The following is a 24,460-nucleotide window of genomic DNA, read 5'->3' as shown; positions in this document are numbered from 1 at the left end:
TTTTTCTGTGAGTAACCATGATGGTCAGTGGCATCAACATCTACATAGTTTGGAAACTCCATTGCTTGTACTGAGGGGAGCAGGATAGTGTACTGGCTAGTGTGCAGGACTTCAGGTCAAGTGACCTGACAAGGTACTAAAATTCTCACAGTGTCTGTCTCCACCCAGGTATACAAACGGGTATCAGTGACTCTAATTCTGAGGGTACATGTAATCCTGATACGGCCAAGTGACCCTCCAGGGGGTGGGATAGCAGTTGCTTTGATATAAAACCCAATCTCAGCACACATCTTACACTACATGTAGGCTTGCATGCATGCAGACTTTACCTCAGCTTTAACCCATGGAAATTTGAGTTTCCCCTTGATGATAACATTACCTTTCCTAACCATAACATTTATCATATTTACCCAACAAGGAAAGGGCATAATGGCTTAAAATGTTACAAGCCTACGAGTGGCACTCATACCTCATCTTCATCTCGTCCATTAAATGGAAAAGCAGCTTTAACAAGGTGGATACCACCTCCATAATCTGTCATTTCCTGAATCAAAGAACAAAAACAATATTATTAGACATGGTTTTCTTTGCCCTCGAGAATACATTTTTACCACTTTCCTTTGAAGATGGGACTTCAATGCTTATTGTCTTTTGACAGTCCTGAAATTCATATTAACAACTGGAGTACTTTAAGAGATTAATGTATTTGAGGACTCGTGAAAATTACTTTCGAGCTACATGTAGTGCATTGTTTTTCGAGCTTGCTGGCAGCGCAAGCCCAAAACTTGGTTCTCTTTGCAACCTGCATTTGTGAGCAAAATTATACCTAGACCAACACCAAGGAAGCTAATTGGAAACTCCAATGTAGAGAGAGGTTTCAAACACCAAAGGTTTTCAAGGAAGGTATAAAGCTAAACTGGAATTTCCAAAAAGGTGCAGGATTAAAACCAACAAACCTTCAACAAAAGGGGTATTGGCAATTTTTGAATAACACACCCATACATATAGGTTACATAAGTTTCTATTTTACAGGTTCTCAAAATTCATATAACACAACGATAAAATCTTCTCCACTTACAAGATGTCTTGTGTCGTCAGCAGCAATGTCTTGTTCTGACTCGTGTGTTGTTTCTCTTGTTGTTACTTCATGGTGTTGAGTAAATTGCTTTCCCAAACCATATCCTGGATAGAACAAGAGAGGTTAGTTTAATGAAACACAATTCAAAAAATGATTTTCTAGTTTACAGGGAGAAGGAGTTCTACCACTCTTCCTCAATGAGATGTTTAATCCCGCCCAAGCCAACCCTATGGAGCACTTGGTCAGGTTCCACATATGTTAACCTGGTGATGGATTAAAATACAGTTGTGGTATCCCATACACTGTTCATGAGGAGAAACCTGTAGTCATACGCCCAATTAAATTTCACACTTAAAAGATCAGTTTAACCACTGGTTGTACATGAAACCTCTATTAGGTAACCACACATATAATTTTCCAAGCTTCTTCCATTTCTTTTAACGCTAAGGCAACCACTTTGGTACTGATATTTTGTGCTTGATTTTTGAGAATGCTTTGTAAACAGCAATTAAATAGACTGAGATAAAATCCAAATTACCATAATCTTGAATTCAACTGAAAATTAAGTACCACTTTGTAGCTCACAAGTTCATATCACATTGCTGCATTTTACTAAATATTTGTGCATTTTTCCTCACAATTTTGCAATTCAAGAAAAATCGATACTTTTTCCCAGTAATTTTATTATGCTTGTCTATATCAGATCTCATGAGAGGAGCAATAGCCAAATAATTAGTTCACTGGACCATGGGATTGAGCTGTCCGGGTTCGAACCTGGCTGGCTCATTGTGTTGTGTCATGTTCTTGGGTAAGACACAGTTTAGTTTGCTCTCGAACCAGGAGAATAAATGGTACTCACCTGTTAAATTTAATTCTGAGGGGAGGGGTAACCCCTAGATGAGTATCCCATCCAGGACCCGGAATTTATGCTATGGAAACTGGAGATATGAATCTGTTTAATGAGCTACTAGGTTTGAACACAGAATTTTATTTGGGTGTACCTACAGTTCTTATATTAGACCTCCCATTATCCCGCTTTTGATCATTGTATGTTACAAAGCATGATACAAATTAATAACTTATTAAATTGTTATTAATTATTAGCCACCCATAATTTTGTCAAGCCAAGTCATAAAATAGTCAAAACATCCACTTAAATATAATTACATGACATGTTGTAGGATTCTTGAGGTTCAGTTTTACCCATCTGGAATTCTCCTTTTTTCTTTTTTTTTTTTGTAGGGTACAACATAGTATACACGTAGTATAATGGATATGAAACAAAGGGAAATACTAAACTGTAGCAAGGCTACATGTACATGTAAATATAGTGAACCACAACTTATACATCAAGGTCAAAACCAGGAAGCAGCTTTTATAGGCTTGACTCAGATGGTGCAACTTTTGTGCATATGCACGCATGACTTCTTTTGTGGTGCATGCACGAATTGCCTGCACCATCCCAAAAAAATCACATATCTACACGCTTAGAATATTGTCAGTTGAAATATATATCATTGGCGGAGAAAATCATTGTCCTAGCTAGGGTTTAAAAAACATGTTTCAACATGCCAAATTATGTTTAGTGATGTACCATTATATTAGCAATAATTGTTGTACATAGCACTAAGTTTTTGCTGGCTTAAGTTGCAGGCTTGATTTACATGGGTATTATACCTGAAAACAAAATTTCCACATCACGTGTTTAAGGAGAGTGAACAAATCTCCAAACTCAGAACGGAAGAGATAATCTCCTTCGATATAATTAGTACACGTATCTACTTTAAATGATGAAGATTATGTAAGAGGAATTGGTACTGTACATGTATGTAAATTAAATCTAAAATAAACGATGTTAGTGGTAGCAGTGACTAAAGATATTTTGGTCCTCTGACAATTGTTCGCAGCAGAAGTCACATTTTAGCTAGAGTTGGCCAACTGGAGACCCTCCTGCACAATTTAAAGGTCAAGAACTGCAAGATGATCTTTGATGAGCGAGAACTACGCCAGAACATATTATTGATAAAGTTTTCTGCTGAGCGTAGTTTATAAGCTTAAGATACAAAACTTACGTAGTTTGACAGACTTGATTCTCCGCAACATAGAAGTCTTCTTCTTAGCGGACTTAGCCGCCACAGTTATCAATTTTGATTGACGAATAACATCAACAGAAAGCATTGAGGCTGCGATTGCTAAGAGCTTGAAGCTATCGAAAATGAAATACTGATGAAGAGTTTTCGGCGCGTTCAGCTTTAAGCTGAAGTTGAGTTTCGTTTCATAGCAGTGAAAAAATAAAATAATGTACGTGAAATTCAAACCTTTGTAGTGTTAAAAGACAAAGAGTCATTACCAAATACGGCGTGCACTTCAGGATTCACAACACTTCCTCTTTGAAAAGATTCGTCATGAGAATGTCATGGCATGATTTTTAGCGCTCACGAATAACAACGTGACTGCATTGTGATCACACAAAGCCCTTCTCATGACGGAATTTTAAAACAAATCAACTTACAGAATGATAAAATAAATTGACTATCAATCGCGATCAGTATTTTCTTTCCTCTTGTTGAATCGTGACATCTAAGCCAATCGTTCGCAAGGGAACAAAAAACTCGGTTGTAAATAAAGTTCGTTTGAGCTTTCGAAAGTAGAATACGCTAAAGTGGCCGTGCTGGCTGAAAGCTTAACGAAGGACACTTGTGATTACTACTTCTGGACAGTTAAAAACAAGCGTTAGCACAATGGTCAACAATATTTGCCTACCTTCAAATCCCTGTTGATGAAGAGCTAGGTAATTTCGAGCGCAGCCACAACAAATCAAAATCAATTCAAAACACATAAAGCGAACTTTATCGTTCTGGATACCAAAGCATTAAACCGGAACTTGCCTCAATAAACACAGTTTGACCACGTAATTGTACTGTAGCATTTAGTTTCGACTGAATTTTTTTACTTCCCTGTCACTCGACCTATCGCTTTGTTCGCTCCAAGCTACACATGACAATCAATCAATGAAGTTGACAGAATTTTTCCCGTTGAGCAAAAAGCCCATTCTAAAGCTCAATTTACAGAATATGGAAAATTCACTTACCAGTAGCAACATTTTCTAGACAGTCGAGAGTTCGCAACAGACGGGTAAAGCCTTCTTCGGTGTCAAAGTCGCTCGGAGAGAAAACCTACACACAGCAAAACATGGCGCACACTATTACATCGTGTTGAGCGTGCTCAGATGGGGCATGAAATTTTAATGTCGCAACGCCGATGTTTATTTTATGATAATCATAATGTACGAAAATTATTTATGTTCGCCATCAAACCTCTTCGTCCCCTAGCTGCAGTTCTTGACAGGCGCTCGCAAAAGCCTTGAAGTTCTCCAAGCGATCCTCTACTGAAATCGGCCCTTGGTGAATCTGTGAAAGAACGACCAGCGGACAGATATACAAAATGCTAATTTACATGACAAAATGCCGAAACAGATCTCGTTGTGGCTGATAAACAAGTCACTCTCTTACCTTATTTATTGTACCTGGCTTCACTCGATTAACCAAACGGCAAAGAATCGAGCCGTCTTTTAAAATATTCTGGAGATAGCTGTCAAACTCGTCATCGGGCGTTATTTGCCGCTGCTCCAGTAGACCCAAAGCGACAAACCAGCTTTCTATCTGGCGCGGTTTGAGCCGCATTTTATACAAATTCAGCCGATCGGTGGTTCAAGACCCGCACTGTACAACGCTAAACAAAATAAACTCTATCCCGCCGAGTGTTTGGGTATTTGAAATTCCTTGATCATTGGGTGGAACGACATACCTCGTTAATTCATCCCATTTAATATAGTACAGGAAACGGACAAAATAAATTACGCGCCAAGTCTGGACAGACAATTGATTGTTCGACTTTGAAAATTTTCCCGCGAAAATTTGATTCCACTGAAGCAAGCCAGCGTGTTAACATTTAAAAGAGAAGTAAAAGTAGCATACTTAGAGAAGACTTTAATTTTTCTATTTCCTCATTAAAGCAAATCAGGGATAATAGGGAATTTTCAAACCTAGCAACTCTTACGCGCGGGAAGTACACTTCCTATAATATTCTTCGGTAAACATGGAAATTGACCGAGGCACTCCCTTATTACGTGGGAGAGCTTTGTGCCGTTGATTTCAGATGTGCCGGTTCTCACAGCCACCAACCAAATAACGAAATCTGAGATCTCTTTAGTTTTCTAACAACTTATAATCAAAGCAGTGTAAAAACCTTGATCGAGGTTGTAAAATTTTTGTCATCTCTATACGTTTCTAGCTTTGTGGGCACTGCGTAACAAATTCGCAGGAAATCGTGGCTTATCACACTCAGTTAACGATTGATCAAATCCATCATTATCATCGATAACAAATTGTAAAGCTTTTATTTGATCGTTACCAAGACCTGCAGATGTCAGCGTATCAGATCACACAGATACCGAAGAAATAATAAGCCAGTGATCATTTTCGGGGGTAGAGGAGGGGGAGGGGGGGGGCGGTGGTAGGGGGGGTGCGGGTTGGGGTTCAAAGATGATTGTGCTAAATTCATAAAGAGATCTTGTTTCTGAAAGACTTCAGGTGCGTGTGCGAACGAAAAACAATACAAAACAAGCTCTATTGGTGGGGGACCTCATAATCAAAGAAAATTGGAAAACATTCTAAACGAAAGTCGACCTCGTAATAGTGGCTAATGGAGTGTTGTTTAAAAACGCAGAGTTCTGTTTCGCTGGTCGTCCCTCCTCTGTATTTGTGCAAGACAAAATAAGAGACTTTTCAGCCCAAGCTATTTTAATTCGTCACGTTATCTTCCTTTTCTCCGTGAACATTCGATCGAAAGATTGCGTGCTTGTGTTATCACCCTAGCGCGACGTCACACACTCTAGTCACGCGACAAATATTGCGAAAAAATGGCGTGACATTTCGAATGCTTTAGTTGCAACTTTTTTCCTTTTCAGCTCTATATACAAAAATAACAGGACATTAGAGTCTTGGGATAAAGTAAATAGGAATAAAAAATTATGTCAATCTTTCACTATAGAAAGGGATTGTTATAATTTGAAGGATGTAGACATCCGAAAGTACACATTAACTATTTGCCCATAAAAATCTCACTCTGCTTTACCATAGGTTTTTAATCAAACATGTTGCAAGGCAGTGATGAAGTTTACAGTTTTGAAACCTACTTAGCAAATTTACGCACGTCTAATGTTTAGTTTGGACTGCAACTAAACAGTTACTTTTCTCGCGCGAACATTGCAGTTTCCACCGTGTTTGCCCACCACGCCATAATAAGATGCAAGGTAGGTTCATGAGTATTTCGGATTTCACTTAACAGCTTCCTTCAACAGGATTTCCAAAGGAAAAAGGCAACAAATTGTACAAAAATTCTCCCAAAAAGTTATTGACAAGTTTGCTTAAACCCTGCTATGGATGATTCCAATTTATTATTTCCAACATAATATTTTAATACGTAACACTCGAGCAAATAATGTCTTGCCAAATAATTTAGGCAGAAACCATAATTATCTGTCTCTTGCTGTTATTTCAGGTAAGTACACAAAATATTCTATAACTACATTTTAAAAGATTAATCCTTTGTCCTCTCTGTCCATACTCCCACTTGCATACGACCGAAACCCGAGGACTGAAACTACATAAAAGCATTGAACTAACAGGTGCATGGGGTGGGAGGAAGAGAAAGGCAATAACCTAAAGCACTGCACTGGAAAGCATTATTACACAGCAGAATTTGTTTATAATACAACAAAGTACACCAAATCACATAGTCAGCTTGATCACACCATTTTGTTTGTATTGTGCAGTTTTGGATAATATCCATAGCCATTTCAAGGAGGGTTATTGGATATTTTGAGGGGGAGGGAGGGGGGGATTTCAAAAGCCAGAATTTTAAAAGGAAAGTATGAAGCTAAACTGGAATTTCAGAGGGGTGGGGGAGTTCAAACTAAAAAAACTTCTGTGGGAGGGGTATTGTCATTTTCTGAAAAACAACACATTACAAGACCGTTTGAGGAAACTAAGATCAGCACATCAGTGCAAAGATCTAAGCAAATAACTTCCTTCGCACAGCTGTTGTGCTAGTCGTCAAATGACAGTACTCCTCAGATTGAAGTAATAGGGTGATGTGGTCACAACTACAAAAAAATTAATTCAGACCACACTATCCTGTGACACATACAATTTTTGTTACAATGAATGACAAATTATTACAAGTTGATTGCCTAGATGAAATGTTACCCTTCTCTTGCTGTAATTGCCCAATGCATCAAAAATAATGACAGGAGACAGATCCAAAACATGTGTAAGATGTGGAATAATTACCTCATATTGTTTTTAAAAGTGTGAAAGCAAAGTCTAAAGAGTGGAACGGGTACTACAACCCTTCAAATCCTAAACAAAAGTTGATGAATATGACCTTAGTTGGTATTGGAGACTGCTAGATATAATGCAAAATTTGTCTTTCATTGAATTAATGGATTATCAACTGACTGCTCGTGAAATAAGGAATAATTTTAACTCTCAAATTTTCATCTGTCAATTCTTTTAATGTTGTTTTCCATACTACATAATTTTTTTGCGAAATCAAATTTTCACTTTTTGCAATTTTCGTTTTAAAATTGTGAAAATTTGATGTCAAAAAAAGGAAAGCAACATATTTTGAAAACAAAAAGTGTCAAACACATTGGCCAAATTGGCAAAAACTAGGTGTCACCAAATAAAGTTGTTCAAAAATTATGAATCCAGATGCAAGTTGCCGTGAAAATTTTACAAGACATTTATATTTTGACAAAATGCTATTGAAATAACTTCCTTATCTCACTTGTCACCATTTGATAACCTGTACAAATTGCACTGTGTAATAACAAGGCCTTCCAAGGCCTTAATTTACTGCAAAACAGATAACGTCTATTACCATTACTCTTTTATTATTACTTTACCTACAAGTAAGTTTGGGTTCCTCCATTTTTATTCCCTGATTGGGACTGACATAGAAGGATCAGCTACATGTGATCAGCTAGATATGATGCAGACGGAGATGGGGCACGATGGCGGGCGGGCTTTGCAGTGGGGGTGAGGGTGAATAAGGGCCCACTATGGCGCCTCCCCAATGGCAGTTTACATCATTTTCACATCATGGTTGCATTGTTTATATTATCCCCATCAACATTCAAATAAAATAGAAACTAGTTCACAGATTCATTCAATGAACATCAGTTATTGTGGGGATACCATAAAGTAGCCCTTGTTGATGATTATTTTCCTTTAAGGAGATTATAATATCCAAAGTATGTTCAATAATAAAAACGTTTCACAGCATGCAACATAAAACAATGCAACCTACGATACAAACTATTAATAACAACCTAAGGTTGCTATTCAATTATCTTTTCTCTCTCAGTGAGTCTTGTCGTCCATGTTCTCCATCTTCGTAGCTCTTAACCACTTTGGACTCATTTTTTTAACTGCATGATCTTAATCACTAAGCTGCAATCTACATAAATGGATTTGTAGACTGAGTGTGTCTCTGCATGGCTTGCTGTCCTCCAGCATTCTGAAATACAGTCAAAACAAATAACTTAATGATACTGACAACTTGAAAAACAAAAGAAAAAAAAAAAAAAAAGAAAACTGCTTTAAAACCTTTTTGAAAAGTCTGCAAGGTCATAGGCACATAAGTATGACTTTTTGTAGCAAAAGGAAGGTAGAGGTTTCCACATTTCAAAAGGGAACTGACAAACTGTATTTCAGATCTCCCACCCAAGTATTTTTCTTCAACTCAGTTGTACTCCTGGGTGGAAAGAGGCCCTGTGAAAGTAAGGCATTTTTGCCACAGAACAACTGACTATTCAATCCCTGGTACCAGTCCCCTAACTAGAGGTTATCATGTACAAACTAATGCATTGTGCATAACCGAGATTAATTAAGTGTCCTTTCATGGAATATGTCCCCAATAGAAAATGTTCATGAGAGAGGTGTCCCCCTTTTATACATGTACTCTTATCTCACAATGGAGCTTCAACAGCATAATGTAATTTATTATACATGTACCTACCATAAATGGATTGGCTTGTTGGCCCTGTTGCCAGCCACCAAACTGTTGCATTTGCTGCTGTCCAAATTGACCACCTCCCATTCCTTGGATACTGCCACCAAATGCCGCCCCTCCTTGACCGCCAAAACCACCACTTGGCTGTCCCCCGAAGCCACCAGGATTCCCAAACCCAGAAGCTTGCTGTTGACTTCCAAAGGCGCCACCACCAGACATGGGATTAGCTCCAAATCCACCTGACGAAGCTCCAAACCCACCTGTGGAAGCTCCAAATCCAGATGCCAGCTGAGCAGGCTGAGCAGTACCAAATCCCTGATTACTGCCAAAGCCAGGCTGATTACCACCAAAGTTCATTTGACCCCTCACTGGGGGCTGCTGTTGTGGCTGGCCACCTCCCATTTTTCCAAACTGTGTCCAAGCCATCGCTGTCATTCCAGCACCACCAAGGCTAAGATTCTGTTGTGTAGAGGCTGGTGCCATACCCATATTTTGCCCACCCATTGGTTGCATCCCTCCCATGCCTCCCCAACCAGGCTGCTGACTTCCACCGAATGATGACTGCGGCTGTGCTGATGAAAAGTTACCAAACCCCCCAGTAGAGGGTTGGTTGCTACCAAATGCTGCACTGGAAGGCTGACTGCCAAACCCTGAACTAACTGGTTGGCTTCCGAATACTGAACCTGAACCGGAAGTTGCTGTCATACTACTAGCAGGACTCATGCTCCTCGTAGGACCATTGAGCTGTCCAAAGCCAGCTGCACCTCCACCCAGGCCTTGAAATGGATTGGACATTTGCTGCTGTTGCGGCTGCTTTGGTTGCTGAAACCCTGCAGACATTGTGCCTGATGACGTATTTGAGAAGGGGTTTGGTCCACTAGACATTCCAAATGAAGAAGAGCCACTAGAACCAAAGCCTGACCCTGAACTAATACTATTGCTGCTGCTGCTGGTTGCAGGACCAAACAAATTATCCAACTGACTGAGTGCTGCATACCTGTCTCCTGACGTACTTTGGGGTGCTGAGGCCCCAGACGCTGATACTAGTGGTCCAAACCCAGCATTTGATGTTGGCTGCGGAGCTGGGGCTGGAGCTGTTATCAAAAAGAAAGTTACTACTTTCATAACCTGTTCACTCCCAAGAGCTTAAGATAGATCCCAGATTTTTTTCTTTTTGGAAAACACTTAAAAACACTTAATGCATTTTGAGCTTGAAATTTCAAATGCATGATAGTTAACAAGGCCACAGCCCAAGTAAACTACCACACATAGAAATCAAGAGTGAATAATCTACTGGTAATTGTTTTTTATAAATCTACTAGTCATTCAAAACTTCCCAATACTTAACCATTAGATAACGAGTTTGAGATTTCTACTGCGTGATAGCTGAGGAGGGCACAGCCCGAGTCAGCTATAGAAAGAAATAAATGCATGTTGCACTTGTAAACAGGTAATTTTGTGCAAGTAGGTGTTAAAGGCCTTCCTTGTGCATGTCGGGTGGAGGCACAGTGGCTTCATGGTTAGTGCGCTCATCCCCGGATCGGGCGGTCCAGGTTCAAGCCCTGGCCAGGAACTCTGAGTTGTGTTCTTGGGCAAGACACTTAACTCTCACAGTGCCTCTCGCCACGCAGGAGTATAAATGGGTACCAGCGAATTGTTGGGGAAGCCTAACAAATTGCTGGGGAATGACCTGTGATGGACTAGCATCCCATCCAGGGGGAGTAGAAATACTCCTAGCAGCTTCATGCTACAGAAACCAGGATAAGCTCCAGCAGCTATGAGCTAGTCGGCTCCAAGGCTTCACTTTTGTGCATGTCGGGCTTTGCAGGAGAATGACTGGGACCAGAAACTGTGAAAGAGAAGCCCTGACACCTACATGTAGGTTAATAGATGGATTTGTCCTTGTTGCCACCCATTTCAGATCATGAGATGATTCATTTGGGAGGTTACATGTACAATTGATCTGTTCACACAAACCCTCATGCACTCAGTAGCTGGTGACAAATTGCACAATCGTAACCTCCCAAATGAATCACATGTTCTGAATTGGGTCAACAAGGATGTTAACATGTTAGCCGAATTCACCTGTCTATCAAACCTATCAAATTTCCACTTGTGTAGGGAGTGAGGAAATTTACAGACTGAGATGTTTAACACAAAGAAATATGATTTTTAGATTGAAAAGTAAACTAACCTGATGATGGTGGAGTGCCAAAGGCATTAAATCCTCCAGAGGATGCTGGCGGTGATCCAAAAGCATCAAAGAAATTGGCCTGTGCTTGTGGCTGGGCAGCAGGTTGCGGCTGCTGCTGGGGTGGTGCGCCAAATGCCGCAAACCCTGGCTGGGCTTGTTGAGCCGGCTGTGGCACTGTTGACCCAAATGGGTCGAATGAATTCTGAGCAGGAGCTGCTGGTTGACCGCCAAATGCATTGAATTCCGCAAAGCCACCTGGCTGTGGAGGTGATCCAAACTGACCTGGGAAAACACATTTATCAAAAATTAAGCATGCATGTATCACAGAGACATGACTTGATTCCTGTAATATCATCAAGCACAAACTGTTAATAATAAACTGGACTCACTATCTTGGCCAGATGTAAAAAGAAAGAGAAAACATATTTTGTGAAGACAAGAATAAAGATAATGATGCAATTCAATTTTGCCAATATTGAATGCATGGTTTTGACAGTTAAATGTGAACTTCAGATGTTAAAAACATGTGTTAGCATGGATTTTTTCGATGAATTGGATAAATCAGTGCAGCCAATCAAATTAATTTTAGAGATTGATTCACATTAAACTAACACAAGGCTAGTTTCTACATGTACAAATAGAAACTACATCCATTCAATAAATACATCTGTTTAGCTCTTCCTGGTCTATGTGAATGGCGTCTTCAAGGCCATTGTTGTTACCGCTGCTGTTGTAGAATAGCTCAGATTAGAAACAAAAGTTAATTTTTAAGAAATTTTTGGGAATAATTTGTTCAGAAAAATTGGTGTTACATCGAGCAATGTTCTTTAATGGTCATTTTCTTTTTTCTTGTCACCTGACCGCTTAATAATGCATTGACAATGTAAAGAGACCTTAGTTTTTCATCACAATTTACAAAATAAAGGGATAAAGCAAAAAATTATTCTTACCTTGCGGTTGTGGTTGTGCAAAAGGATCTCCCCCTAAGTCACCAAGTAAATCCACTGATGGAGGTTTAGGCTGCGGAGCTGGTTGTGGAGCTGGCTGAGGGGCTACATGTTGCACCATTCCTGGGGGTGGTGCAACAGACACAGGTACAGATGATCCACTATTTTGACTGCCAGTGCGAGGTCTTTCTCTTGTAGCTTGTGCCTGATTTGTGAGCATTAATTTTTTAGTAGACTAGCATGACCACCTACATGTATTAATAAACATGGCAAATGATTCACTGCATCAGTAAAATGCTTCTCCTGTACACACATGTCCTTCACGCAAGAGATTTTAAACACCTCCTGTAGTGTTTAACCATCATTGCTGGGCACATTGGGCTTAATCTTACATGGGGTAAGGTGCAGCATGCTGTGTAAGGAAGGACTAGATGGAGAGAGGCACTTAAAACAATACATCCCACAGTCTGTTTTCACGTAGCCTGGCTAAAATAGGTACAAAACATTGCATGTAAAAGGGAAAATGGACAAATTTTATAATAAACTTTTGGCATACACTGTACATGTAACTTATTGACATATATGTTTTGATGAGTTTACTGATCAAATTTGTGAAGAGTTGGTTTGATTTACTGACACCAATTCCATCCCAAGTCAACTTCACCAGGGAAAAACAAAAAGACAATTAAAATAAAACCCACGGAAAATTCTCAAGAACTTGTTCAGAACTTAAGAAAAATTAATGAAATGTGATTACTTGAATTGCAAATATGTCAAGAAAGGTAAAGTCTGCATACGAAACAGGTGACCCATCAAGCCTGAGTTTATCCCGGTTTCTCTAGCATGAAGCAACTAGGAATATTTCAACTCCCCCCTGGATGGGATACCAGTCCCCAGCATTAAACTTGCCGGTACCCATTTCTACACCTGGGTGGAGAGAGGCACTGTGAGAGTAAAGTGTCTTGCCCATGAACACAACAGAATGGCCCAGCCAGGGCTCAAACCTGGACCACTCAATCCGCAGTTGAGCACACTAACCATGAGGCCACAGCACCTCCACAAAGATGGCAATGTAATCAATACTATAAAAATGTTCTTCAGATTTTACCAAATGTGATAATTTTAACAGCAATGTAAATCATAAAGCTACTAATTCATTAAGAAACTTTCGTTTGTACTTACTTGCACTGATACAGCTGGTGTATTTTCTCCTAAAAGTTGTTTCAGTGGTTTAGGTTCAGGTGCTGCCTGACTCGAATTGGTATTGCTGACTTGTTGTGGAGGGATGTACCACCTTTTCCGCTCATATTTCTGAACCATAAAATCTTTAATCTTTTGCTCATCTCTAGATTCTGGTTCTGCAGGTTGTGCAGAGTTCCACAGCCCGAGCCAAACCTTTTTACAATACTGTGAGGTAAACACATGAAAAGGTGACTCACTCAAAAGATTGACATATATACTTTGAAATTAATTGTATAGAAAAGGAGAAATTAAAACATTAGACCACAGAACTCTCTCAAAAGGGCCTGGTGGTTTTTTAAAATATATGTAATTAGCCGAGATATGTCAAGTACTTAACAATGAATATTACTTCTCAAATATATCCCACCAGCTAGTGAAAGAAGATTTGAAAATGGCTTGTGACTATCGGAAAAAGAAGGAATCATGAAAAGATTTTGGTGCAATAAACACAGGAAGTTTAAGAAAATAACTAAGGCTAAATGTTTCCATAGGTGCCATCTCAAAAAAGACTGATTCAGTATATAATTTTAGAAAACAACCCTAAGTAAATATCCATGCTGATTGGTTAAAAATCGTGTTTCCATAACTCGATAGAAACATAGAACTAACACAAGCTGTTGACATAATGATGGTGCAGGCAAAGAGAATTTAGATTTTGATAATCAAAGTTAACAAGTTGTTTCCGTGTTTCTATCGAGTTATAGAAGCAGTTGTGAAAGTTTGGGAGAACTCGAAAAAGCTGTGGAAACACTCGCCTGTGACTTGTGTTCCCACAGCATTTCTTGTTCTCCCAAACTTTCACTTGTGTTTCTATCACTCCATAGAAACACGATACATGTTCTCTATTTCTTAAATACAGGTGTACCCATTATAAAGGGGCAGGGCTGGAAATAACAGCCACACAACATCTATAGGACAACAACATAGGACAACGTCCGGCTTGATAAGGGATTTGACCAGACCGATCAAAATTTTGCCTTGCTGTTCACATTCAATCATGTCAAGAAAAAAATTAAACTTTTCATGCAGATGCTCTTGTTTATTATTAAAAACTGGATCATTGGATAATGCAATTCAAGAGTTTTCATTAGCTTAGCCATCATGGGTAATGAGCCATTACACCATGCTCTACAAATGGTAAGCGTATGTGTGATGTTTTCATGGGGCGTTTTTTATTTTACTTTGGGGGCGTTTCTAATGAAGCCATCATTTCACTCATGGTTATTGAATATGAAATGATTAAAGCCAACTTGACACTACACGTCTCGTTGGCTATCTACCATCTCATATCCAACATGCACTCGTGGAATAATAATTATTTACTATCAGCATCATCATGCTGTATATTCTGTATATTCTGTACAATCTGTATATTCAGAAAAAAATTTGTTCCAGCGTTGTTTTTAAGGAAACTACCACAAACTATATATCAATAAAAAGGTTATAAACTGTACAATTTGGAAAAAAGTGTGTACTGTTTTGGCTGTGCTTTTGCCTTTGGACTTTTCTCTTCCTTTTTTTACCACGTTTCATGACCTTAAAGACAATGAGGAGTGATAGGTAGCAGAGAAGGACAAATTAATTCGAGAACACAATTGCAAAATAGCTTGTAAACAAAAAATGCTAATGAGGGGCCCCCTGTAATAAGGAAGCTGTTTTGCGCAAAAAGTCGACACACTATGAGTATTAGGACACCTAAGTTCTGTTAAATTATTAACTTTTATTTTAAAAAAAATAACTTGCGCAGGTTTCAAGATTTACCTTCATTTTCTGGGAAATGTTAGATTTTGTAGCAACCTTTTCGTTTTGCTTAGAAAGAAAATTTTGACAAAAGTAGCACTCTCAAGGTATTGTGCAACCTTAAAACTGTACTGACAATTGACATATTGAAATGCAAACTTCCACTCTCAAATTCAAAATATTTTTCCTTGAGTACTTTTCAAGTTGTCCATTTCCCTCTTGGATGCAAATTGGTTCCAACCCCAAAGTATAAAAGTCAAATTTCAAGAAACTATTAATTAAATAAATAATGAATTAAAAATGACCTTTCACTTCTTTACAAGTTTATTGTCTTTCCAAGTTGCAATCTGACTGCCATGTAAAGTGTAGCAAAGAAATTAGCTTTTACTTTGGGTGGGAGAAGGGGTTAATATTGTGTATTACGAAAAATTACTCATTCTATTTGACCAGTCAGAAACAAGATATCGACAAGCTAAAATTAATTTGGCAGGTTGTTTGGACAGGCAACTGGGCAACCGTTACTTGCAGCCCTGAAAGTATAGAGAAATAGCATCTGCCCAAGGGATAATTTCATAACAAACACACTTTAAAAGTACAGATGTTCTGTTATGTTTAACCATTAAAATGCAAATGGGAAAAATGCGTATATACATGTATATACAAGCACAATGCTTCACAAAAATTATCCATTACTCATTCAAAGAAACAACATGCTGCCTTTACAAGTAATTACAACTGCAAATGGTTAGACATTCAAGTCTTCTTGGATAAGGACAATAAACCGTAGGCCCCGTCTCACAGCACTTCACTGATCTGGTTCTTGTGGGACGTTAAAGAACGCATGACACTGTTCGAAAAGAGTAGGGGACGTAGAACCCGGTGTCATGGTCTATCTGACTTGTGCCGGTCATTGGTCTGGGGTGGGTAAGGTGAGATCATACATGGACTGAAGTGGCTGCAAAGTGCGCCGTCATATGCTGACGTCCGATCTCACCTCTCTGGTTCCTCCGCAATTCAGCCTCTGGCTGCAAGGGAGGAAATTGGCACCAACTATCTATCTATCTATCTACCTCTATCAACATCTACCAGAAGATGTTTGCAAATTAAAGCAATCTGAATTCAACATAATATATAATGGACATTGACTAACACAAATTATTAAAAACTGGATAGCTGGAATGGGATAATGCAATTCAAGAGTTTTCAGTGGCTTAGCCATCATGGGTTATGAGCCATTATACCATGCTCTACAAAAATGGTAAGTGTACGTGTGAGTTTCGGGGGCATTTTTTACTTTTATCTTAGTTTAGTTTTCTATATTTTGGAGCAATTTTAATGAAACAGTTATTCTGTAGGTCCAGAAAATATCCATACCTCCCCGACGGAAGGAAATTTTTCTAAGTCCCCCCCCCCCCCCCCCCACCCCTCTGGAAATTCCGATTGAGCTTCATACATTTCTTTAAATGTTTTGGTCTTACAGAACCCCCTCACCCCCCCAGGAAATTCCAATCCCTTCTGTGGGGGGAGTATGGATATTTTCTGGAACTGAATGTTCCACTCACGCTTGTTGGATAGGAGATGACTATTAATAGCCAACTCGGCCCTATGCGCCTTGTTGGCTAGATCCACCATCTCATATCCAACGTGCGCTCGTGGAATAATTGTTGATTATATGGGCTCGAGACATGAGACTATTCTGGAAAAAAATGAGTAGAACAACTGTAGGACAAAGTAGCATGTGTCTGCGTTGTTACTGATTAGAGTTACCTTCAATAAAAAGTTCTGCCAAATAATGAAAATAATGGTTTTGAGCCATTAAAAAAACATGACCAGGCCGAGCCATAAATTTAAGAGTAGTAGTAAATATCCTCAAGCAAAAGCCCTGTGCAATTGTGACTCTTTGCATACAAGGAGAAATGCCTCCGATATCTTAAAACATATTACAAACACGGCTCTGCTTTAGAAAGAGTTTAGGTTTCCATGTACAACATTAGGTAGAGTCCATAAAGAATAGACAAATTTTATATGCACAATTTATTAATCGAGCATAACAATATTATTCATAATTATTTTATTCTCCTTTTTTCACAACTTTATTCATTCTTATCAAAAAGGAATTATATATTTAGCAGGAATTATTAATACCAACCATTTATACACATAAAATGAAAGATATTCTAGATTAAATGAAATAAGAGGAGGGGTGAGCATTTGGAAGGTCTAATTATACACCTGAATTATACAAAACCAAAGAACCCAAATACTACACGGGGATTTATAATGATACAAAAGGAAAATTTCTTCAGGGATTTAAAATAAAAAATTTAGATTTCTACACTTGTTAGCTCAGGGAGTGGCGTTCACCCTGCCACTGTGATATATTTATAGCATCAATGCAAGTTTATGTGTGTTCATTAATTGATTTTCATGTTAGCAGCCGTTTTGAACAACTCACTCAGCCAATGTCAAAATATTTGAAGACATTTCATTTTTAGGTACAAGCAATCACAACTAAAGAAATAAATCAAAGAAACTTGAGGGATCAGCTTAATGAACCAAGAAAACACTATTAAAATAACTCGACAAATCAACTATGCTTTGCAACACTGGGCAATGTACCTGCATTGTCATCGATTAGCGGTAAACAATGCGACCACAAGGGGCTTGCAACAAAGTCGCGCCATTTTTGTATACACAAATACAGCTAAGCTTAATTTTGCTCTTCAACTGTGAATGCACTTAACACACTCTATTTCAAAAATAGGAAGAGATGAACATTTACAAAAGAGTTTAGCTGAGGCGGAATGAGTGGAACAAGTGCAACGTGAAATTGACCAATGCGTGCGATATCGTAAAGATACGATTTCCCATTAGTCACGATCGGTCACGATAACCAGTTTTCCATTTTTCGGCAACACCAGTTACTCCGTCAATCAATCGACTATTCAAACCAGTGTTCGTGGACTCCAACGGGTTAGTTTGCACCGAAACCACAAATCAAGCTGCCTAATATTGGCCAAATAGCTCAAACGAAACGTGAAAACGATCAACGTGAACGATAAAACTGGGGGTGTCATGTCCCTTCAACAAGACTCTGATCTACTTGCAAAGATCTAAGTGCTGGTTGAAAAGGGAACCGGCACATGGCGCCTCTAATTTACCGTTTCATGAGGTAAATCAGAACTCACAACAAGGAACTTTTAACCGACTAATTATGCCAGAGTAGAATGACAGAAAATGCTGTCAGCCCTTACTACAAAACCACTTGAAGTATAAGCTCACCTCATTTCCCGTGCCTTGAAGACTTTCTATTTCTTGTGGTGTAAAACTAGTCATCGAGATTGACTTGACCCGATGAGGAGGGTTAAGTCCTCTTCTGTATAAACGCAAAGAGTGGGAAATTAGCGTTCAAAAGAGTTGCAAAGCCAAATCATTCAACTAATAGCTAGCTAGCGTTTACGAAAAGCCTCGCGAATTTCCGCCAATTCAACTCACAAAATGCCGCTACACGAGGTACAGACGAAAGATCCTATGGTCGTATTCACATATGTTGGCCCCCTCTGTCCACAGTCGAAGCATTTTTTGTTGTGGGGTAAAGCAGCGAGGTCACGAAGAAGTTTTAAGTTCTTTTCGTCCTGCTTTTTCTTGGCAGAAGCCATCATGGATGTCTGCTCGGCTAGCGTACCACGCACTGCGCAAGTCTGCTCGAGTGCATTGCAGGGGAGGGGTAGCGTTTAATACCTTGGTCACGCAACTTAGTCACGTAACATCCAGTCAACTTAGAAATATATTTTATGTTAATAGCGCCTTCATACTCTTTGATATTTCGAAGAGGCATATTCAAACATGTAGGAAAAAAAATTTTTCCAGAAAGTTATAGCAACTTAGATTCGCGAGAGGGGTTTGCTGCGTTCGCAAGCGCCTTTGAACCCGTCACGCGTAGGTGAAGGGAAGTTATGAATAAAAGAGGTCTTTTCACCTTTCGTTCACCCATTGTATATATGAGTTAAATCATGCACACCAAAGGAACTTCCAGAACTCACGGTATCGATTCGATAAGGCACCGTCCTGGCAAATCCTAAAAACATGTCCATTCAACGGATAGGGGAAAAAATGGAAAACAATAGGGGAAAAACGTGATTTTACGCTTTTCGGTAGGTATCTCAATTGTTATTTAAACGGTAAGTTATTTTGCCAGATCGATATTCCAGGGGTTTGTGGCAACAAGGGAACATGGGCATTTACTAGTAAGGGGAAGTCATTTTTGGATTAATTAAAGGGAGTAAGGGATATTTTTACTATTAGCGCAAAGCGCAAAGTTTTGGCAAAAAATCCAGGAAATAATGGAATTTATTACACGACTAAGTTAGTTAGAGGGCCAATAACAACCAATCAGATTGCTCCATTGCCGGTTCAATATTCTCTCCGGCAGTATTAATGCATTGGACCGGGCATTGTCCCGAATGATCCCGCACGATCACTCGTGAAGATTAGTTTTGGCTGCTTTATGGCTTACGTCTCTCAAAGAACTTCCTTTAAACATAAAAGATTCCTTTTCTTTTTCTACCAACCCTCTATCCCTTCTGGTTTGTGCAACGTCACACGTGAGCACTTATTCTCCTTTATTTTCGTATGTCTTTAAATTCGCGATTTTCGCTATTTTGAAAAAGTCGCGAACTTAAAGACCCGCGAAAATTGCTGTCGATCGAGAAATGTAATGTCTTCCCCCTAAGGATCCATTTGAAGATCTGAAGGTTCTATTGAGATTCCCTAGAGCGGACTTGTAACGATACTCCCGATACTCGATAATGACTCGGAAGAACAAAAAGACTTTTTTATTTATTACTGCAAGACTGACTTTTAGAGGAATACAGCTGCCGAGTCAGCGACAGCACATTGGTTTTGTTGCAATTGTTGATCGACGTAAGTTTTTGTAAAAAAGAAAAAATAAAGACATTGAATCGTCAATTTCGCGAAATTTAGTTCACTGCAAACACAATATTTTCTCCCCGATCGCGAACTAAAAGACTCGCGAAATGTGCCGAGAAAATTTTCGTGAAATGTGAAGTCCTGCGAAAATAAAGGAGAATAAGGCGGCTCCCAATGGGAATTCACGCTTTTTCCATGCAGTCCTTGATCGTGGCCTTTTTTCCTGATCATTTCAGTCGCGTAACAAATATCTTATCTACCAAGCTTGCTCGGGACCGTACTGGAAGAATATCGGCCCTCAGTCTTTCTCTCAGCATTCTTTTTAACAAGACCGTTTTGAAATGCAAGGCCTCTTCTATTAACTTTCGTAAATTTGCGAATCACGTCCGTACGTCTTTTGAGCCTCATGCTCCGTCCTTTGTCATCCTCTTCTATTGTCGTACCACTACAGCAACGACAACAACCGCCACCTTTATTTGTACACGTACTTACAAAAACGTACCTTTGATATCCTACTGAGCCATGTATTTCTAACTCTTTCATGAGCCTTTTTCTTAATCATCAAAGGAGCTCAGTCACGGTATTTTGGTTTATTTAGGCCGTGTGTAGAATTACCTTTAAATTGAAGGAAACCTGAAAACAGTAGTTCGCTTAGATGGGAAAACACTCAAGACGTTAAAATGAACCATAAATAAACAAGGTTGGTTAAGGATGAAGAAGATTATCACGGATTACAAACAACGAACTTAAAAAATTTAGGCTAAACTTTTCAAGATGCACAAATTAAACCAGGACGTAGCTCCTTTAACCTTGGAGCCGCGAGCCATAGTACATACTTTTTTTATTTGACTAGGGACATCCGAAATCATGATAGTCGAAATATTGTTAAGTTTGGTTGAACGCCGGTGCGGAAAGACTTGTCTGTTTAATTTGTGAGGGATTTACTTAGGATCTTCTCACTCACGTATACAGTACAACGGTCACTGATCAAAGCGTCGGGAACAGATCGTGATCGTGCTTGCTCCTTTTTTATGAGGACTGGACACATACGTCATCGAATCTACAGAAACGCTTGGCTCGATTTCCACCGTTCTCTCGAGTCCGGTCCACATTCCTCTCTGAGTTTGGCGGGAGGCGCGTGGGCTCTTTTCTCGAACAGCTGCGGCTGATAATCGAGCCTGTAGAAACGGGTAGTCACAGATCGAAGTCCTGAATACGAAATGCCAGTCAAAACCAAGAACGAAAAGTTTAGACCAAAACGTTGCACCATGTATTACAAAGTAGCTAAGGGGTGAAATGCAAGAGTAAAAATACGTACACATTTACATTTATACATGGCAAAGGTTGTCCATCCCGCCACGGAGTGCTGGTACAGGTGCATGTGATCAAGTTAACAAAATGCAAAGTAATACTATGATGTGCATGGTGCTCTTACAAAAAAACGAAAAATAAATAAATAAATAAAATTGTCAAATGTTAAAATGTTCCCGTAGAGCCAGTCTGAAAGGGGTTTGAACTGGCGTATGTTGGATATGATTTTTTCTAACAAGGCTTGCGTAATATGAATTTCGGCACCAAAATACAAACAGTAGAGACGCCGTCTTTTTCCTTCAACGCCAAGTTAATTTACCTTTTTACTTTTGTGAATGTCGGTTATAGAAGCAAAGTGTTGTTCAGGCAACTCCACGTTTTAATAAATGCTTATTCACCTATATATATGTGTTTTTAATCGAAGACGGTTTTATTAAGAACCTCAGTATGAAGTTCGAACATGAAGGAAAATAAATTATAACAAGTGAAAAACATACTGAAACTTAATAGGCCATTATTAAACAGGGTCAAACAGGAACAAGTTTGTAATGGAGGCTCATGCAGCCGTGCGGAGGAATATCATTCAAAAGAGGTATATGTAATTTGCATTTGAAAAGACTCCACGCATAAGCTTCAGTTGGGAGCTCGTTCCAGGCCTATACCGAGAATACGAAAATGGCCTATTACTTTGAAGTCGTTTTCCCCTGGTAATACGTTTGACTGCTTACTAGAGTAACCTTAACAAGCGTGACTAAAAACCACGAAATGTTATAGGGCAAATAATTCCAGGAAGGACCGAGAAGCCAATAGTTGACTTTCTTAAAAACTAAAAGGGTACAAAAGTACACTAAACTGATCGTGCTACGGCAACGAAACCCAAAGGCGGTAAACGCGCGCGCGAAAGGTAAACAATTACTTACGTTTCTCGGGTCGCTTTTGTGAACATTTAACTGTAATCGTCCTCCCAAGATGAAGGTAAAAAAAAAATTCTACTTGACAAAAAACTGTTTATTCTGTGCAATGAATTGAAAAAGCAATTCGCCGAAATTAATTCGTGAGCGGGCCATCTCCGCGGTCTGTATTGCAAAATATGAACCGCTAAGGCAACCCATCAGAATTCTTTTTTTCATGCCGGACCTGTTCAAGCATACAATAAATCTAATAACTTTTCACACGTAAATGGAATCCACTGAGCACCTGAAACGCTTGATCAACTCTCCAGCCATTTTATTTTAAAACTCTCGATTTCTTAACATTTTACTATTTCTAGCTACTTACAGGTGAAACTTTATTTAACGACATCTGGCTCGGTCTCATTCCCACACTGTCTCTTCAGTCTCAGGAGGCGTAATTAAGAAACAGCCTGGGAGCGAGGGTAGCCCCGTGTACTCTTCAACTACAATGTGTGAATTTGCACTCTCGTGTTCCTAATATTTCATTATAGGCCAAGAAGAGAGGATGATCCGTTGTGAGACAAATCACCAAAAGCCTTACACCTCTCAATTTGAATTTCTAGTCATGCAACTGCTCAATCAATTAGAATTGTACAGAACATTTCTACCCTTCCGACGGGTAAGTCCCATTTCAGTCACTCCTTGGAGGCCATGCATTTGGGTGGTCATTGTAACGCAACGATTATCGTTGAGTCACGAGATTGCGTGACGACAACTACAAAGGAAAATGGTTTCAAAAATATCAATAAGATCCTATTACCTAAGAAATCTTTAAAATTTCAAGCAATAACCAGAAGGTATTTCCACCTTATTGTACAAAAACGCACTTCAAATTTCAAACAATAAAAATAAGCTTTTTGTGCCACTACACCCCTGGTTGAATAAAGCTAACTTCATTTTAGGACTATATCGACTTTTGATATATAATAATTATTAATAATAATTCACCATTTCCTACAGGATCTGAAGAAACTGGCTAAGGGATGGATCAGTGATGGGAGGGGGTGGGGGGTGGGCAATTACCTCCAAAAAATTCCTGAACAAGATAAAGTGACAAAAAAATAAACTGGTGCACAGCGAGCCACGCATGACACATATGAAGCTAATGGAGAAAAAATTCTTAAATGATCGGACCCTAAAAAAAAAAGCATCTTGGTCAGAACAATTGCCCTTGCCCACTTCTCCCCCCAACACTTACACAATGACCCATCCCTATACAAATACTTAGAAAAAAGTTTCACTCCAAAAATAAACTGACCAAAATAACTTCTCTGTTGTTTCAAACTTATTTCTAACTTCAAAGCTATTCATTAGATAAATGAAGCGACATGAAGTTTCGAAGTTTTTCCCTCAGTATTATGAACTATATTGAGGAAAAGCAAACAAAATCAACACTAAGCTGGCGTTTACTGCTTGCTTTCTCTAATTTTTCAGCAGAAAAGCACCCAAGGAAACGAGCTTACATTTGAAAACAAAAGGCAAAAAAGACCAGATGCATAGCACCAGATAAGAGAGGCTGTGTAAAGAGAAAACTATATGCTATTCCATATTAGTAGAATTCTACTAGTATACTAATGCAAATGCTGTAATCTGATTGGCTGAGCCCTTGAACACTACCAGCCATTAGTGTGCAGTGGCTGGAGGTCGTCTAGGAAATGACGACGTTTTTTTCGTTTTTCCGAAGTTTTGAAGGAAAATTTTGATGCAAATGGATAATTAAATTTCTGAGAAGTCTAAACGAAGGACATTTACGGTTTCTTGATTTTCAAAATGTTGAAATTATTGAAAAAGGTAATGCGCGCACGCTCACAACAAATGACAATTCAATCCGAGCGACCTTTTTCTGGCGGAAAGTTAAATAATACGTCAAGAAATAATTGGAAGCCGGTATTTGAAGTAAATGTTAGTAAGAATTCTACTAAAACAATTAGATTATTCGCTCTCGATTTCTATGAGGTGATAGTTGATGAGGCCATCGGCCTCGTCA

General features: G+C 39.1%; 2 protein-coding genes across 11 annotated transcripts in view; both read right to left on the bottom strand.

The window, feature by feature from the left end:
* Positions 1–4,896, bottom strand: part of LOC145491655 (rho guanine nucleotide exchange factor 7-like) — a 37,965-nt gene extending 33,069 nt beyond the window's left edge. For 4 of the 10 annotated variants that reach the window (XM_081470875.1, XM_081470870.1, XM_081470873.1 and 1 more), the window contains exons 1-5: positions 4,591–4,896; positions 4,396–4,488; positions 4,170–4,254; positions 1,079–1,182; positions 470–544 (exon numbers count right to left, since the gene is read on the bottom strand). In XM_081470875.1, the coding sequence (XP_081327001.1) occupies positions 470–544; positions 1,079–1,182; positions 4,170–4,254; positions 4,396–4,488; positions 4,591–4,761 (528 nt within the window). In that variant the 5' untranslated portion in view covers positions 4,762–4,896. The other 6 variants (XM_081470877.1, XM_081470872.1, XM_081470871.1 and 3 more) reach the window with 5 other exon arrangements.
* Positions 4,897–6,501: 1,605 nt separating this feature from the next.
* On the bottom strand, positions 6,502–18,980 carry LOC145491988 (uncharacterized). The gene is made up of 7 exons (XM_081471294.1): positions 18,776–18,980; positions 18,563–18,656; positions 13,481–13,705; positions 12,302–12,503; positions 11,352–11,633; positions 9,164–10,251; positions 6,502–8,662 (listed from the first exon to the last, which is right to left on the bottom strand). Exons 1-7 carry the CDS (start codon positions 18,940–18,942, stop codon positions 8,603–8,605), a joined length of 2,118 nt encoding a protein of 705 aa, XP_081327420.1. The 5' UTR covers positions 18,943–18,980; the 3' UTR covers positions 6,502–8,602.
* Between the last annotated feature and the right edge of the window lie 5,480 nt (positions 18,981–24,460).

Source organism: Orbicella franksi, chromosome 7 (assembly GCF_964199315.1).
Source record: "Orbicella franksi chromosome 7, jaOrbFran1.1, whole genome shotgun sequence".
In the NCBI taxonomy this organism is placed as follows: Eukaryota; Metazoa; Cnidaria; class Anthozoa; order Scleractinia; family Merulinidae; genus Orbicella; species Orbicella franksi.
Note: the sequence above shows the minus strand (reverse complement) of the source record. Positions and strands in the feature narration are given on the sequence as shown.